Source organism: Leucopleurus acutus (genome assembly GCF_964270905.1).
Source record: "Leucopleurus acutus genome assembly, chromosome: X".
Classification (NCBI taxonomy): domain Eukaryota; kingdom Metazoa; phylum Chordata; class Mammalia; order Artiodactyla; family Delphinidae; genus Leucopleurus; species Leucopleurus acutus.
In genome coordinates, this window is record NC_139148.1 from 16021072 (window position 1) to 16039194 (window position 18123).

The 18123-nt window shown below is 45.4% G+C and overlaps 2 protein-coding genes across 2 annotated transcripts in view; both read right to left on the minus strand.

The window, feature by feature from the left end:
• The window catches only part of SH3KBP1 (SH3 domain containing kinase binding protein 1), a 344251-nt gene that overhangs the window by 290222 nt on the left and 35906 nt on the right, over positions 1–18123 (minus strand). Inside the window, exon 2 of the mRNA XM_082864220.1 lies at positions 5221–5378. Within this exon, the coding sequence (XP_082720346.1) occupies positions 5221–5378 (158 nt within the window). The remainder of the gene's footprint in view (positions 1–5220; positions 5379–18123) is intronic.
• EIF1AX (eukaryotic translation initiation factor 1A X-linked) overlaps positions 1–18123 on the minus strand; it is a 396407-nt gene that overhangs the window by 99489 nt on the left and 278795 nt on the right. The gene's annotated exons all lie outside the window — the stretch shown is intronic.

Sequence of the window (18123 nt, forward strand, 5' to 3'; positions counted from 1 at the left end):
ATCCAAGAGATCTACTTCAGGGTCTCTGAGTATAGAGTAGCAACTTGGAAATCTCTCTGTTATGCCACTTGCTGAAGTAAATTTGTGATTCTTTCTGAAATCAAGACAAGCAAAGTAAGCGTGAGCTTTGTCTCAGACTGGTGCAAATAGGCAAAAGCCTCACCTTCCACCTCATCGATGAAAAATATGACCATTTTCACCAGCCACTTTACACAAATACAAAAAAGGCTCTGGATACGCCAGAGAGAGATCTAAAACACCTAGCAGATGAAAGCTGAGGCAATAGGAAACAGCTGAAAACTGTTACACTCAGCAGAAGACCTGCAACTACAAGTAAACACACCTCGGCCTTCGACAAAGGGGCCTGTGGCTGCGGCGCGTGCTAGTGCTATGCGCACAGAGCGACTTAAAGATCAACAAGCACATTCTTTTAACCCCTGCTGCAGTTTCCTGCTTTCTACTCAAGAGCCTGGGTCCCGCTGCCCCTCACCAAAGGTCGCCCCCCAAAGCAGGCAGACCCGTGCATGGCGGCCCAAGCCATGGGTTCAAGGCCTCTGCCTTTTGAAATTCCTTTGTCTGTCTGTGGATACATGTCAGGAGAACTCAGGAAAAGGCTGCTAATAAATCCTTTGCTGGACTCATGGCCACTGTTGTCTGCCTCTGAGGTAAGGTTCTGAAAGGGGGACACTGGTCAGTGAATCCAACATGGGGAAAATGAACCCCTGTGAAAGAGCCCACATCTGCCTCTCATTGGTGGCTGTCCTTCTGTTCTAGGTGGTAGTTTCAGGTCTCAGGAGGGCAGCCATTTTTTTTTTAAATGAATGACTTTGAGGATTTCATCCTAGTGACTCCTACTATTATATCCCATATTATGCTCTCTTGTGGTCTATACAGAAAAAAAATACCCAAAACTTGGAAATGAAGCCAAAAATGATCATCGTGTGAACTTTTAACGTCATGCTGATCCATTTTCTAATAAGTGTGCCCCCTGCACCACGAAGGGTCATCTGATTCCCTCTGAAAACATAACCTGACTTAACCAACACTTTATTAGGACATTTTACAACTCTATAAAAGTCCGAGGATAACATGTAGAAAAACAATAAGGTACGCCATAGCCTCTTTTTCTTTTCTGGTAGAGATGATAACCCCAGAGGTTAAGACTTTACTGTCCTCTAAGACATGAACCCATTTTGATCTTCTTTGTCCTTTTTTAAAAAATTTTATTGAAGTATAGTTGAATTTACAATGTTGTTTTCATTTTGATCTTCTTTGAACATTCCTCTTACCATGGACTTTTTAATCAGTTCCTCACATCCTCACTGAATCAGTTTTGTTATTATGCTAGTTCTCTCATTAGATGAGTTCAATAAAACTTTGACACATGCTCTCTACTGGCATGTTTTTAACAATCTAAGAATGAGCCTTTGATAGTTCATGGGCCCAACAATCAAATGATCCCTGGGACATTGAGTTCTGTGCTTAAGGACCCCTCAGCGGTCATACTCAAAAGGTCAACCATGCAAAGACCAGCACATTCAGGCACAAATGAGGCCCCAGCACAGGTGGGACACCCCTCCTCCACAGAGGCCACATATTTAAACAGAGAAAAACATATATGTTGAAAGTGAGGGAGGGCAGTAATTCCACTCCTACACGTATATACACAAGAGAAATGAGTGCCTGTCTCCATAAAATACCCAAACTGGAAACAACCCAAATGTCCTTCCACAGGAGAGTGGATAAACAAATTACAGTTTATTCATAAAATGGGATACTATACAGCAAGAACAAAGTACTGCTATACACAACAACATTCTGTTATGCAAAAGTAGCCATATATAAAAGAGCACATATTGTATGATTCCATTTACATGAAGCTCCAGTACAGGCAAAACTAACCTATGATGACAGATTACCTATGAGAGGGGGAATGACTGGGAAAAGGCATGATGGAACTTTCTAGAGGGATAGAAATAAAATTGATCTGGATGATGCTTACAGAGGCACGCACTTACATTAAAAAATTATCAAGCCATACAATTATGACTTCAACATTTTACTCTATGTAAATCGCACCTGAAAATGAATAAATTTTTTAAAGGAGGAGGGATAAAGAAAAATGTATTCTAAAAGAAGTGGATGAGAGAGAGGTATAGAGAAGAAAGGGAAGAGGGATTTTAAAAGATTCTTCTTCTACATGTACAGTAAATAAATTAAATAATAACTAACTAAATAAAAGAAAAAGAGGAACAAACCCAAAAAGCCACGGGGCCTGGTTAGGTACATTTACGGATGCCAACAAATTTCAGCCCCAGAGCTGGCAAAGCCCAGGCATCTTCTTAACGATGGGATGGCCGGACTGCCTGGTATTTTTCCTTTGAGAAATTGAGACAATACAGAGTTGCGGGTGGGTACTGAATCCCCAAACTTTAGGGGATCAGGTTCATTTGGGACACTGTTTAAGGATCCGATAAATGAATCAAGAAAATGCTTAAGGTAAGCTCTCTGACAGTGGTAACACTGGCATAAAGGTACACAAATAAACAACGGGATGCCACAAGATTACCCAATTCAGTCTGGGGACAGATGATTCTTAAGCCAAATAAGGCATGTGTAAACCCACTTCCAAAACTGTGAACTTATGCCAATATGATTATTATTACCTAAAGATGTATTTTCAGCTTCTAGAACTCTCTATGGCAGTGTTCTTTATTGTTAAACTCTACGGCCTCCACCTACTGGATTTTCAATAATAGGCCTAAAACATTCCCAGTGGGTGAAGACTTGAAGATAGACTCAGCCATCCGAAAGAAGAGAAGTTTCTTTTTCTGCCAAGTCTAACAGCCACAAGTGGTACAGCCCCAGCCGGTCCTGCCACATCCTTTCTGGCCCAAGTGGAACAAGCACCTCCCAAGCATGAGACTTCCCCGCTCTGGAGGTGCTCTAGCCGAGGTGAGACAAGTGTTAGGCAAGGGCAGGGGCTTCCAGGCCAGGGGAGAGGGTCCCTTCCTTCACCACAGGGACAGCGGCACACTCGGAAGGTGGCCGGCCACATGCTAAGTGATTTCCACGCACTGTCTCCTCTAATCCTCAGACTAGCCTGATGAGGCAGTCGGGCTCGGGAGGGGGAGAAACCCAGATGGCACACTCGAGTTAGGTAATCTGAGGTGGGATTAATAAAGAGGCTTTTACAAAGTAGGTGAGGTAGAGAGACGCTCCGGGGAGGCAGCTGAGGGCTAGAGACAAGGGAGCCCCAGGCTTGCCGGGATGAGGGGAAAGGAACGTATAGAAGAAAGGGACTTGATGGGAGCAGCCACCATCTGGCAGAGGGACACAGCCAGACCCAGGTAAGCCTAGAGCGGGGAGCCGGCGGGATAACCCCTGACCTTGCTGGCCTCCCTCCCTCCCGCCATCTCCCACCAGCCTCCCCTTGAGACAAAGCGCGTGGGCCACCGTGGGGCAGGATCCGCTGCCGTGGCCCACGCTGGCCCAGCCCAAGGCCGAGCGAATGGAGCGGGCTGGATAGAGGTCCTGGCGGTGAAGCACATCACCCCGCCCTGGTCACAGTGACGAGCTCCTGTTCCCCGGTGCTCCTGGGGCTCTTCCCGCGTTGCCCTCCCTGCCCTGGCCTCCACAAACGCTTATGGTGCCCCGGCCCTGAGCAAAGGCCAACCTCGAGGTTTCAGAGGCTGTGGATTTGTGGTTTGGAATAAGCCAACAGGACACATTAAAGGCTTCCAAAGCGGGGCCCACCTTCTAAACTGGAGTTGGAGTCCCTTCTCCTTCCCACGGTCCTCCCCTCTCACTCCTTCCTCCTTCATCTTCACTGAAAGCTTTGCCTCTTTAATCCAGAAAAGTCCCCCTTCCAACCCAGAATTTGGCTGAACTTCAAGGATGGTCCTTGTCCCCAAATTGGGGATTTTGTTTGGAAGGGCAAAAGGATTCACCCTCATTTACACATCAGTAGACTCAACCCAAGGGGACCCAGATGTGAGACTTTCCTCCTCTTAAAATGGGAGAGAGAGGGCTGCCAGGTTCAACTGTAGTCCAAGAAAAAATGTCTATCCTCCCACGACTGTTCACAGAAAGCAAGGTTTATCAGCATGTAACCCACAAAACTCTCCCCAGCTTTCTGCACACCAAGAAGAAAGGACAAGGAAAAAGTTAGCAGGATCCTCTGAGGCAAGATCCTGAAGAAAGATGAAACTGGCTTTCTATTTGTTCTAGACTGGGGGCGGGGTACCGGTAGCGGGCCCAGGGGGTGAAGCCTGGAGCATATCACTGTTCTTCCTCAACAACCCCCTTCCATAAAACCCTCCCACGTAGCCCACACGGCTCTTTAAGGGGGGCACCTGCTTCTCTGGGCCCAGCGTCCCCTACACCACCTGCCCCCTATGGCCCCAGGTCTCAGGCATGGTCTGGTGCCACCGGAACTACAGCAGGGGCCCCGGGGATTCCTGCACACAGCTCTCCCCACCAAGAACAGGCCCATCTGGCCCAGCGCTGGGCAGGAAGGATACAGTCCAGGGACTTTTTAGACCCACTTGGTATTTCCCTCTGGGATCAGCCTGCAGGTGATTTCCCGCCCCCCCCCTTTTTTTTAACCTAATTCCCACTATTATTTACAACTGTGTGGTATGAAATTTCTTAACACGACTGAGTTACATTTTTTGTAATTAACCCTTCTGCAAAGAGCATAATTTTCAAAACCTTACTGAAAAAACAGATTTTACTCAATGCTTCATGGCCATGAAGGGGAAAAAGAAAATAATACTGCTCCTATCAAGAAAGCAATATGATACAAAGCTAGAAACATGGCATAATTGGAATTCTGCATTTAGTTTGACTGCTACTTGATTTAAGTGGTCAAAACTGAGTTTCACCTCCATTTTGAATGGAATGGTAAAGGGCAAGAGTCTTTGAAACTATCAAAGCATAAAAAAAGTCCACAAATAAAACAATTTGACAAGCTTGACATTTTTCCAGCATTTTCTAAGTGATACACAGTTTGGAAAGAGAACATTCCGGGCCTTAAGAAAGTGATTTCAAAACAAGTATCCCCCGATATGAAGGGCAAAGCTATACGTGCTCCTCTTGACAGCATACAAGAGGTCAAGCTCTTAAAGAGTCCCATGAAATTCCTCCTCAAGTGCCGCCACAGCTTTGGGCAGTAGAACCCACACAGGAGACAGGAAAAGGGTTTCGCTTTGTACTCACTCTTACAAAGTTGTCAGGGAACAAACCTCTCCTGCCATTGATCTGTCCCTCCCACCAGCCTCCATCCTCCTTCCTGATGTTGGTGATGATCTCACCCACGGTGATCGTCAGCTCATCGTCGTGCTGGGCCTGGTAGTCAAACTCCACTATGGCCTCCACTGGAAGGAACAGGGACCAAACAAAAACAAGAACAAAACAAAACAGCACTTTAGATCAGATGTTGGAGAAGTCCAAAGCCCAGCAGCCCTGGAAGGCCAGGAAAGTCATATTCAAGGGGCTTCCCCTCTACCAATACTTAAAATAACAGGGCCACACACGGTTGCCCGACTTCGGTTAACCTGAGGCCTGTAGCACAGAAACCACAAAGTGCTGGTCTGCGGTCAGGCACAGGCAGAGTGGCCTACAGGTCTCAGGGCCAGCAGGGGCTTCAGAGGGGAAACCACACAATGACAGAAGGCCAACAACACTTGTGCACCACCCCGCCCCCAGACGGAGTCCAGCAACATTTCCCCAAGTGCAGAGGTGGCAGATAACTACAGGTGCAGGTTCGGCTCTCAGATGCCCTCTCCTTCACCAAGACTAGGTGATACTAACCTCTCTGGGCCTCAGTTGTGCAAAATGTGGGTGATGATCATTCCCACCCTACAGAGATAATGCCCGCCTCTCAGCAACAACTCGTGTGAACACAGCCGATAACAGAGGGCCCTGCCAGCCCAACCAACAACTCAGACCGCTCACATTTGCGGGCACAACTGCCTTCACAACAGATGGCTTCTTAGGCAGCAATACCATTTTAAACTGTTCTCCCAATCCACGGTGATTTTGTGTACTTGGTAATAGGTGGAGGCAACAGATGAGGCAGACGGGTCTTCTGGTACCGATGCAAATTAGCAGAGCCAACCAATCCAGAGGCTGGTTAGTTTATCTATACATGGATTAAACAACTCATGTGTCTTTGGGCCTCGCCTCATGCCCACCTCAGTCAATCTCCTGTCCTTTTCCTTTTGTATTTGCAGCTTAATATGAATGAATGGATGGACAGACGGACGGATGGACAAAGGGAGAATGAATAAATACAAGGGTAGTGAAAATTAGGTGTAACCCCAAGCAGCGAATTAGCAACTTAGAAATTACAGTAAAAGAATGGAAGTGGAAAAGTTAAGTGAGCTCTATAAAGAACACATACGCAAAAATGAACTCAAAATGGATCATACGCCTGAATGTAAGAGCTAAACCTGCAACATTTTTGTAAGAAAGCATACGAGAAACTCTTAGTGATCTTGGGTTTGGCAAAGATTTCTCCAATGGGGCTTTGGTGGCACAGTGGTTAAGAATCTGCCTGCCAATGCAGGCGACACGGGTTTGAGCCCTGGTCTGGGAAGATCCCACATGCCACGGAGCAACTAAGCCCGTGCGCCACAACTACTGGGTCTGCACTCTAGAGCTTGCATACCACAACTACTGAGCCCACGTGCTGCAACTATTGAAGCCTGCGTGCCTAGAGCCCACGCTCCGCAACAAGAGAAGCCACCACAATGAGAAGCCCACGCACCGCAATGAAGAGTAGCCCCGGCTCGCCGCAACCAGAGAAAGCCCGCATGCAGCAACGAAGACCCAACACAGCCAAACATAAAAAATAAATAAATGTATATATAAAAAAAGATTTCTCCAACAGGAGACAAAGAAAGCACAAGTGACTTTTACAAATTCAATATATTGGGGTAGGTTTTCCAGGAAGAAGGTTGGTAGGTGAGGGGCTCCTTGTCAAATGCACTTTGCATATCCATTAGGGATACACTCTCAAAGTGTTTCCAGATCAAATGACCCCGTCCACCCAGACTGGTGTGCTCACCTTGTCCACTTACAATGTCAGCTAACCCAGACAGTTCATAAGCAACTCAAAGCAGAATTTGCTTTCCGAGATTAGTTTTGCATTCCAAAATTAGCTGGCTGACTCTGCTGTCAGAAATCTGCCCAGGCTGCAGTTGAGTTGTGAACCATTTTCATCACTTATCAACAGAAAGGAGAAGCATAAGAGCATAAACAAGGCAACCTTTTCAGATTTCTCCTGGTTCCTGACAAGTACAAAGGCAGAAACACTCCAATTTTCTTGTATCATATTCTCACCCCAGCAGGTAAAATGAGTCATCATAACAATCAGAACCAGGTCGATTAAAAAGCAGCTTTCTTCAAATTACCTAGACATGGATCTATTGAAGCTTTGCTATCAGAATGGAGATTACAGTAACCACTGTTTATGTGCCAGACACTTTTCCTGCATTATCTCACTTAATCCTCACAGTATTATGATGCCCATCTTCCCAATTAAAGAACCTGAAGCTTAGCAAAGCAGTTAAGCTTATTTTCTGAGCCAGTGCCCTCCAAACTGGGATGCACTCACTTCAGGAATTAGTGAACAAGATGAAAAAAAAAAAAAGAAAACATCTATTCATTTTGTTTTCATTTTAAAAAGAGAAACATTCAACTTCTCTAACGTTCCAGTTGCAGAATGACACCAGCTCCTTCATCCAGCCTCTAGGTCAGGCAGTCAGGGGTGCTCGGAGGGCATGGAGCGGCCTGAGGGACAGCTGTGCCCCTAGACAAGGGCGGCTGCCAGGGCCAGCTTTCAGCTCCATGGGGCACCCTGCAGTTCTGGGAGGCCTCTTGGTAGAGCCTCTTTATGACTATTACCCCTTTTAACTAAAATCACCCTCACTAAATGGATGAGAGACTTGAGAAGATTTGGGTAAAGAAAGTAGGGGTTGTAGATAATACTCAACACACGACCAAGTCAACAAGAAAATGGTGGAGCTGCCACTTCAGCCCCTGGGTGGGAACTCTTTGTCAGCCATGTTGGGGGGTGAACACGAGGACAAGCCAATCAGCACAAAACACTCTGAGTTATCAAGATAATTTGTAATATGGGTTTTCTCCCACCCTTGATATAGGTGTTTAAGTTATCTAATTATAATATGGAACTATTGGGTTTAGCAAGATATTCAAAACTATGCACCTGAGCCATGAAGACAAATGTCCATTTTTCACCAATGTCTAAAACCACATAATAGTCAATCTTATGTTTTCCATAAGTTCATTAAACCTAATAATAAATATTTAGAAGCTTCTTTTGGGTTTTCTTAATCAACTAGTACAGCAATATATTACATGATCTATAAATAAATATATGTATGGAGATAGTCATTTTTTTAAATAACAGGTATTATTATTTTTTTAACAAGAAAAGGCTTGGAATACTGACCTAGGCTCCCCAAGGCTGCTCCTATCTTAATACTTAGAGATGAAAGCTCATAGCTTTTCTGATGGGGACAGAAAATCGCCCTAAGTGGAGCTGGGGGGAAGCAGCACATGGGGCCTGCCTGAAGGAGCCGGGGGAGAAATCTGGTCAAGGGTCCATCTCGGCGCTGAACTTAAACCCTGTGTACTTTGGGGAACTCAGAACCCCATCCACTTCCAGCACACAACCTTGCTTCTCCTTTCCTCAACAGCAAGTCTCATTTTCTGCATTCTACACGTGGGCTCTATCAAGGTAAAGCTGGACGAGGGCAAAGGAATCTGCTTCAAGAAGATAGGTCCTAAGAAATAAACAGCTGCTGCCTGTTGTTGAAAACTGGAGAGAAGCACATCCTGGGTTTGCTTCCGTCTCCCTCTTATGAGGAGTCCAAGAACACAGCTTAACTGATGGCTGCTAGAAGTAAGGCTGGGGATTAGGGACTGGGGACTCAGGGATATATAAAGCATAACTGCATACTTTTCGAGTCTTCCCAATATACTATTGAGCTGGTCTTTCCTGATCTACCCTTCCTTTAAACTCCTGGACACTTCATCACATGCACGCAGCCTGGCTCCTTCCTGGCTCATCCAGCCCCCAAGCCTCCCTGGGCCCTGGTATCGAGGCAATTCCACACTGTGGTGGCTGCATGTGTGTCTCGCCCTCCCAGTGACCCTCTAAATGGCTTCTGGGTACAGATCTCCCTTAGTTCTGTCAGGGATGCCCTACGAGCATCCCTGACATACAGTAGGTACTCAACAAAGCCTTGAGAAGCTGACGGTTCAGCTTGCATTTGCATTTTATAATGGCAGATAGTTCTCTCTGCCCAACAAAGATGCTACTAAAATGCCAAGTGTCAATCACATTTTTGCAAATTGAGTCAGATCTTCAGTGCACTAAGGGAGCTTGCTATTTAAAGGATCCTGCAGTTAATTCTTCTGTAACATGAATAATCACTTCCTGCTTTACCTTTCCTGTCAAGAAGAATTTTTACATATCAGGTTTCTCTAAGAGAAGGAAACCTATGTATGGCTTTATTAAGAGCTCACAAAACATGAGACTATGTCTCTCCTACCCCTTCTAAGGGCTCTTCCTGTGTCCCTTGTAAGCCTTTGAAAGGTTTAGAACTTTGCTGTCCACTAAAGTGTCACCTGCCACACGTGGCTGTTGAATACTTGAAGTCTGGCTCGTCCAAATTGAGACATACTGTAAAATACACAGCAAGTTGCAAAGACTTATGAGGGAAACAAAAGAATGTAAAATATCTCATTAATTTTTAGATTGATTGTATGTTGAAATGATCCTATTTTAGATATGCTGGGTGAAATTCCTCAATTTCATTTCAAGCATTATTCAAATTAATTTCACTTGTTTCTTCTCCCTTTCTGAATGTGGCTACTAAAACATTTAAAATCACTTCTGCAGCCCGTATTACGTTTCTATTTTACAGAGATGCTTGAGGAGAATACTTGGCAGACAGGAGCTCTAGACCTCACACGGCACCAACACAGTCAAAATATTCACAAGGGCCCATGAGAAAGTGTGTGGCCCCAAAACCCATCTCCTTGCCTTCAGGAAGCTGCCGGTAGCTGCAGCAAGGATAAAACCCGACCTACAATTTTTTTAACAGTACCCTTTGGGAAACTACCTCTGGGCATGAGCACAAAATTAAAACATTAAGCTAAATAAAATATAACAGAGGTGTAATTAGGCCAACAGTAAACAAAATCCCATATTTAAAGACACCATAAATTACAAAACTTAAGGAAGTCTCCCTGTCAGAAAATACCACCCTCCAGCTGCCTGCCTCCACAAGTCGGCTCCAGCTACCATGGCTGCAAAAGCCAAAGCTACAGTTAACCCGAGGGCACAGAGAGATAGAGGCAGAGCCAGAGGAGATAAGAGATCTGCCTCGAAATGCAAAATGCTTCAACCTCCCCATCTCCGCCTTCAAACCTGCTGGGATGTCTCCTCCCCACAAAGATGAAATGGGTGGTTTTAACCGTGGTTGGCTAAGCCAGCTGCCAAGCAGCTTCTCACGGGGGCAAACTTCTCACAGTGGCGGTGGCGTTTCAGAGGCCCCGCTCTGTCTCTGTGACCGGCCCCTCCCCACCTCTGTGCACTGAACTTGATCTCTCCCGGGAGCTCACCACAATGCGTGAGCGTTCACTGCGGCTCATTCCAATCAGACTATGAGCTCTTGCTGGGAAAAGCCCTTCTCTTTTTCAGGATTCCACCTCCCTTGGCCAGCATCAAGTTTTATTCCAGCCCTCTGATTGAAGAGAGCAGATACAATCAAGAAGTAATTTTTCTTTTTTTCTTTCAGGGTAGATTTTTTTTTAAATTGGAGTATAGTTGCTTTACAATGTGGTGTTATTTTCTGCTGTACAGCAAAAAGTGAATCAGCTATACGGATACATGTAATTTTTCACCAAGAAAGATTTCACCAAAAAAGATCACAACTGCTGGTCATTAGAGATAGAAAGCACATGAGTTATCATCTTGTCAAACCCTTTTCTTAACTATACAGATGAGGAACTGAGGCCTGGAAGGTTCCATGACTGAGGCTCACAGAGCTAAATAATGGCAGCATCAAGACTAGGAATAAGCTCTCCCATCTTACAGTCCAGGTGAGAAAAGGGAAAATCTAAAGCAAAAAGGAAGGAAAACTGACACCATGAGGTCCAGACTTCCACACCGTTGGCCTTTTTTCCTTCTTTCTTTCACCCATAGCATAGTTTGCAGGATACCCGGAAAAAATTACACCAGTCAGGAGCCTATGTTCAAATCTACAGAAACAGAAAACAGATGAGTGGTTGCCTAGGGCTGGCGTGGGAACAGGGCCTGACTGCAAATGGCTACGAGATGTCTTTGGGGGCGACGGAAACGTTCTAAAATTAAATTCTGGTGAGAGTTTCACAATGCTAAAAATTTATTAAAATCATTGAACTGTACACTTAAAACGGGCAGAATTTTATACCTCAATATAGCTTTTAAAAATACAGAGTTTGTGTAATGCATATTTTGGAATTTATGATTGTAAAGATTCACGCATCGAGGTGGCTGCCTGTGTCTGTGTCCCAGGGAGAAACCATTCCCCACTCGGGGAGGGGAAGCCGTTTGGGGGACTTACCCCTCCCTGATGAGATACCATCTGATGGGACTGTCCATCAACATGCCCTGCCCTCTACCAGCACAGGACTCAACTATGTCGCACAGCAGCAGCTGTGACAAAGACTGGAACCGGCTGTGGCAAATCCCCCAGCAGGGCCCCCAGATGAGGCAGTGATCCCCGGGGCTGCCTGGGTGCCATCTTTCCCAGACCTGATCCTCCAGCTTTTCCTTCCACCCTGTAAACCAGCCCGTAGCCTTCCAGTAAATCCTCTTCCCTATTTTAGTTAAAGGGGAGTTGGTTTCTGTTGCTTACGGCCAGAGAACCCTAATGGATACACTCAAGCATCAACTTTTTTTTTTTTTTTTTAATTTTTTGGCCTTGCTGGCAGCATGTGGGATCTTAGTTCCCCGACCAGGGATCGAACCCAATCCCCCTGCAGTGGAAGCACGGCATCTTAACCACTGGACCACCAGCGAAGTCCAAGCATCGACTTTTTAAAAAACCAGACTCTTCCCAACACGAGTCTGCACGAAGGCCAGTTCTCACCACCTCATGCTTTCTCGGTAGTGTCAGGGCTAAGGGTTTGGGGACCTGAACTTCCCAGGTGAGGACCACAGGCGCTGCAGGGCTTTCAAGTCCAACAAAGCTGACCTTGACACCAGCCATGTTTTCCTTTGGTGTCTTCACAAACACACCACTAAGGGGCACCAGGCCGACAAGGGGTCATTCCTAAGGCCTGAAACTTAAAAACTGAGTGTTAGCTCCCCCGAGGAAGCCAGGCTCAGAACGCAGACCTCAGTGAACAAAGAGCCACTGGGCCTGAACTCTCTCCCTGGGTAGGAGGCAGCAAACCGTTGTCTATAGTGGGCCAGGAGCAGCTCCCAGAACTGGGCATCAGCAGGGAAGTGGGAAAGAGAGAAATCAAGACGAGAAAGGAGAAACCCAGCTGTGAGAGACAAACGAAGGCCCACCACCGGCTGCCACAGCCAGCACTAAGGCCACTCCTGTCACACTGCTTTCTAGAACAGCCCAAGGAACCCGGGCCTCCCAGCCCATCTCCCCCCCTCTTGTCATCTCTAAGTGTCTTTACAGAGGATGTGAGATGGAAGAGAAAGAGCACAGGCTTTGGAGCCTGGGAGGCCCGGGACTGAATTCCAGCTGAGACATTCACTAGCTGTGTGACATGAACCTGGATGCCTTGCTTGAGTTCACTTCCTTTGTGCTTAAAATTGGGAGATGATCTATCCACTGGGTAGCTGCAAGGAGAAGGGACGAGGCCTGTAACCTCCTGTACACAGAAGCTGCTCCATGAACGACAGCCACTAGTCCCACCGGCCCTTATCATGCTGTGCTGTGACGGTTTCCCTGTGCCCGTCCTCCCTGTCTGCCCCCTGGAATGGGAGCCCTTAAAGGGCATATCTGAGTGTCCCCATCCCTTGCCTGGCACAAAGTAGGTGCTCGGTAAATGTTGGTGACTGAGTACATGTCCGGAGAAAGTGTGACCCCCCAAAACAGAGCTTATCACTCAGCACAATGAAATGCAGTTGCCACTGGGAGCCTAGTTGTTTGGCTGGAAGGCTAGACAAGGTCCAAGATCGGGATGACCAGACAGCCACAGAACAAGTATGGCACACTGGGCCAAGCCTATTGAGTGCTACTGGGATCAGCCTCAACTCCATCCCCACCTCTGCCATGACCGGACCACTGCCCCTGACAGCAGAAGGGCACTGGATGAAAGCTGAGAACGGGATGCAGGGCCAGGGCTGGGCCGGGCTGCCCGGCTCCCTCAATGGGGAAGCGTTTCACAAAGCCGGGGGTTAAGTCCCTCACAGCCTGCTCTAGGAAGCCTACACTCACCAGGGCCTCACCCAAGGAGCTAAGAACAATGAGTTATTAAACACTTCCCGACTAAAATTAACCCTTGCACACCTCATGCACAGCTCTCTTAAGAGCATGCATTAGACAGACTGGATGAGGATAAGTTAGCCAGAAAAAGACTCTTCAAATGAAAAAGGAAACAGAGAAAGCGTGCAGATGGTTGTGCAGGTTAAAAAACAAAAGTGAAGGTCTTCCCTGGTGGCGCAGTGGCTGAGAGTCCGCCTGCCGATGCAGGGGACACGGGTTCGTGCCCCGGTCCGGGAAGATCCCACATGCCACGGAGTGGCTGGGCCCGTGAGCCATGGCTGCTGAGCCTGCAGTTCCGGAGCCTGTGCTCCGCAACGGGAGAGGCCACAACAGTGAGAAGCCCGCGTACCGCAAAAAAAAAAAAAAAGTGAAGACTAAAGACAATTGATTAGAGTTAGATAACCCTGTACAAAGAAGGACTCTGCATAACAGTCATGGAGGGGAAAATAAACTGCCTCTTAGAAAACCAATTTTGTAAAAAGTCAGTTAAATCAAAATGGTTTAGCCACTTAAAGAAAACAGAACCTTTTTTTAAGCAAAAGAGAGAAAGCACATGAATGTTGCTTTCTATAAATATTTAACAGTTTTAAGTAATAAAATGGCTTGTGGATAAGTAGAGATGCTATTTTTTTTCCCTGACTTTATGATGATAGCCTGGTTCTCAGACTCAAAGGATATCCAAAGATAGGTGCCTGATTCCAGAGTGATCTCCTATTTTCCCCAGTGAGAAGATCCAAAAGATTTGGGGCCAACCAAACTTTAAAAGAGAAGATGAAACAGTCAAATGTCTGCTTGTACTATGTATTAATTTAATTAGAGATTATGTAAAATATAATACTCAGAAAGTATTGCTTTTGGGACTTCCCTGGTGGCGCAGTGGTTAAGAATCTGCCTGCCAATGCAGGGGACACAGGTTCAATCCCTGGTCCGGGAAGATCCCACATGCTGCAGAGCAACTAAGCCCGTGCGCCACAACTACTGAGTCTGTGCTCTAGAGCCTGCGAGCCACAACTACTGAGCCCAAGTGCCATAACTACTGAGCCTGTGCGCTACAACTACTGAAGCCAGGGGCCCTAGAGCCCACGTGCCACAACTATTGAGACCACATGCCACAACTACTGAAGCCGGAGCACTCTAGGGCCCCTGTACTGCAACTACTGAAGCCCGCGCACCTAGAGCCCGTGCTCCGCAACAAGAGAAGCCACGACAATGAGAAACCCATGCGCCGCAACTAGAGAAAGCCCGTGCGCAGCAACAAAGACCCAATGTAGCCCCCCCCAAAAAAAACAGAAAATACTGCTTTTCCCCCAACCTCCCCTCTTTTCAGGAACCAATTTTATTCAACAGACACTACATGGATTGTTGAAACACGATTATGGATAAGGTATCTAAAAGGTTTGCTTGAACTTCTTTATTAAAAATTAATTTATATTAATTTATAGAGCCCTATAGTGCAAGATCCTTTGTAAGAACTGTAAAAGAATACATGATGGGGGCAGATGGGAAACCGGCTTCAGAGTTGGACACGTGTGAAAGAAAAAAGGCAAAAGCCTTTCCGTTGATTTCAGTGTAGCTAAGCTGAATCAGCTTTAAGAGGCAAGAATGTTTAGAAGAGTGGAGAACAAGGTCAAAAGGAGGGAAGTGAAGAGGATTCCAGAGAAAAACATGGTCAGTCTGCCCGGGGGTGGGGGGCGCGGGTTGGGGGCGAGGGCTGAGTCACCGCCTGGCCTTCTGTTAACAAGAAATGTACTGTCTGGTAAGGGAGAAAGTAGACAGAGAGGTGACAGGAAACCACAGCGAACCTTTGCTGCCGAGTTAGTGCCCCTCTTCAGGCTTCGTTTATACCCCAGGTATAATAATCCTGCTAAACTGTGAGCCCCTGGAAGGCAGAAGGGAAGTGTAAAGCTGAAGCAGTGGGTCTCCTAAAAGAAAAGTCGCACTGCCCAACATATCTTCCTCCTTCAGGTGCTGAGCTGACTGGCCCCATCACTCACTCAAGAAATGTTTGTTGTTGGGTGGGGAGAAATTTACCAGGGTATTTTGACAAGAAGCTGAGAATCCAAGAAGATGGGATCTGAGACAAAGGCACAGGGCTGAGAGCAGAACATAACGGCAAAACAGCAGCTCTTCAAAGCAGTCTAGACTTCCAAACTGTCAGAAGCATAACTACTTTGAACTCCCCAACAGCCAAGTGGGAGATAACACCTAGAGCATTTGCAACACCATAATGTGTAGGTTATTTGGGCTGGCACATTTCATGGTTTCATACATGATGTTATACAGTAATTGTGAATCTTTCCACACTATAACCACCAACAGTTTCCAAGTCTTTTTGATTGGCATGTTTAATAGTAGGACAACAATTTGAATTGAAAGTTTTCAGTCAAGTATCCACTTCAAGAACATTCGTAATCAACTAAATTATACTTTGTCACGATACCAGAAAACCACTTAGTAAGTATGCATCGTAGATTAACAAAAAATGGAAGTAAAGTTAAAACCCAACATTTTTCTTTCCTTTGAAGGTTATAATTTAAAGTTGGACAAACAGAAAAAAATACCTAAATAAACTGGACTGAGGCTTAAAACTTTGGAAACCTTTTCCAAAACTGAAACATGAGGTTAATAAAAATAAAGAAAACTAAAAGGATCAACATCCCCACATCAATAGACCTCTAGGATGATCTGAGTAGATCAATGTGTATTTTTTTCAGAAATAATTACATTGTCTCTAAATATTATTTTTCATTTTTTAAAAAAAGCCAGGTAGCCTTGGAGAAATGGCTGATTCCAGGTCTGGGCAGGAAAGGTGACAAGCCTGAAATGTTTTGGCATACAAACACCTTGTCAAAAACAAGAAACATCTTGTCAAAGCAAGGAAGCCATCAAAGACTAACAGAGTCATGTCAAAAGGATTCAGAACTGAATGAGAAAAGGCTCCCACTTGCCGCAAATGGGACAATATGACTATCAGTAAGAATAACTGCAGTGGATTGAAACACATCAAATAGGTTCCATGTCTCAAACTGATACATGTTAATGTGAATCTATGTTGCAGAGTGATTTTTTTTTTTTTTAAATCAAGGCTAGGGAATTGACTCCCTGTTCTGAAAAGTGGTAAATTCAGGGAAAGAACCAAACGTTTATCCTGCTTTTTCCATATGAATTCAGGATAAACCGAATTGTTGATGAGAAGAAACTTCTCTTTACAGGAGTATTCTGGCCAGTAAGTGAAGAACGAATGAGAGAATTAGACAATCGACATTTCACAACATCTAATGTAATCAAGGACATGGGCAATGGTCACTAACGGCTGCTAACATTACAAAAAGGGAGACAGCCAGGCTTCGAGAGCCTCATTAGGGAAGTACGCACCATTCCCATACCGCGCACTTGCCAACGAACCGAACCTAAGTCAGATCAACCTCTGGATTTACTGCCAGTTTATAGGGAGGACAGGGGTCCAGGAAGATGTTCAATGGCTCCTGAAAGTACAGTCAACCAAATCCAGACTGTAGGAGACTCCACAAGCAAACACGACTTAGTTTCTTCAACAACAACAACAACAAAATTGCAAAGGAAAAAGAAAAGAAACGGGAGAACCTAGATTAAAAGAGACTCAGAGACGAGCAACCAATTAGAAAGTTCAGACCTTCCAAATCCAGATTCAAATAAATGCCTTTTGAAATATTTTAACTATGTGTAATAATTGGACATTTGAACTGGCTGCTTGATGATAAGGAAACATTGTTAGTTGCTGTAAGTATAAAAATGATACTGTGATTCTGGTTTTGAAAAGAGTCCTTATCTTTAAGAAATACATGCTGAGGCTTCACTGGTGGTGCACTGGTTGAGATTCCGCCTGCCGATGCAGAGGACACGGGTTCATGCCCCGGTCCGGGAAGATCCCACATGCCGTGGAGCGGCTGGGTCTGTGAGCCATGGCTGCTGAGCCTGCGCATCTGGAGCCTGTGCTCCGCAACGGGAGAGGCCATAACAGTGAGAGGCCCGCGTACCGCAAAAAAAAAAAAAAAAAAAAAAAGAAATACATGCTGAAACACTTCTGCATTGTTAAAATGCTCTAAATGTGCAAGGAGAAGAATAACGTTCTACACTGAACCTAAGAGATGAAGAGAAAAATCTTAATGCTGGTGTAACCTGAGCTGGTGCAATCAGTAGTTTCACAAGTGATTCAGCTAACCATGTTATACACAGCAATGCACCTGAAAAGGAAGATGGGGTTTATAAAGGCAACAAGACATTAAAAGTGTGTGTGTGTGTGCGTGTGTGCGTGTGCGTGTACCTGAATTTGTTATTAAGGGCACTAAGTATCTACAGATATTTTTAAATAAACAAGTAACCCAAAAGTATTTTTCCTTTTTAGTGCTACAGTTTATTCTCTGTGAATAATTATAAAATATACCTCCAGTAACCAAAACTGTGATTCTCTCCCTGCAAGGCATGCTTTGTAAGAGAAATCCTGAGGCACCTGGGATGTAAACTGTTTACTTTGGAGGGTGTACAATGCTTAATCCTAATTCCTTTGTTACGATATACTTTCAACTACTTAATACAATAAGCAACAAGCACCATC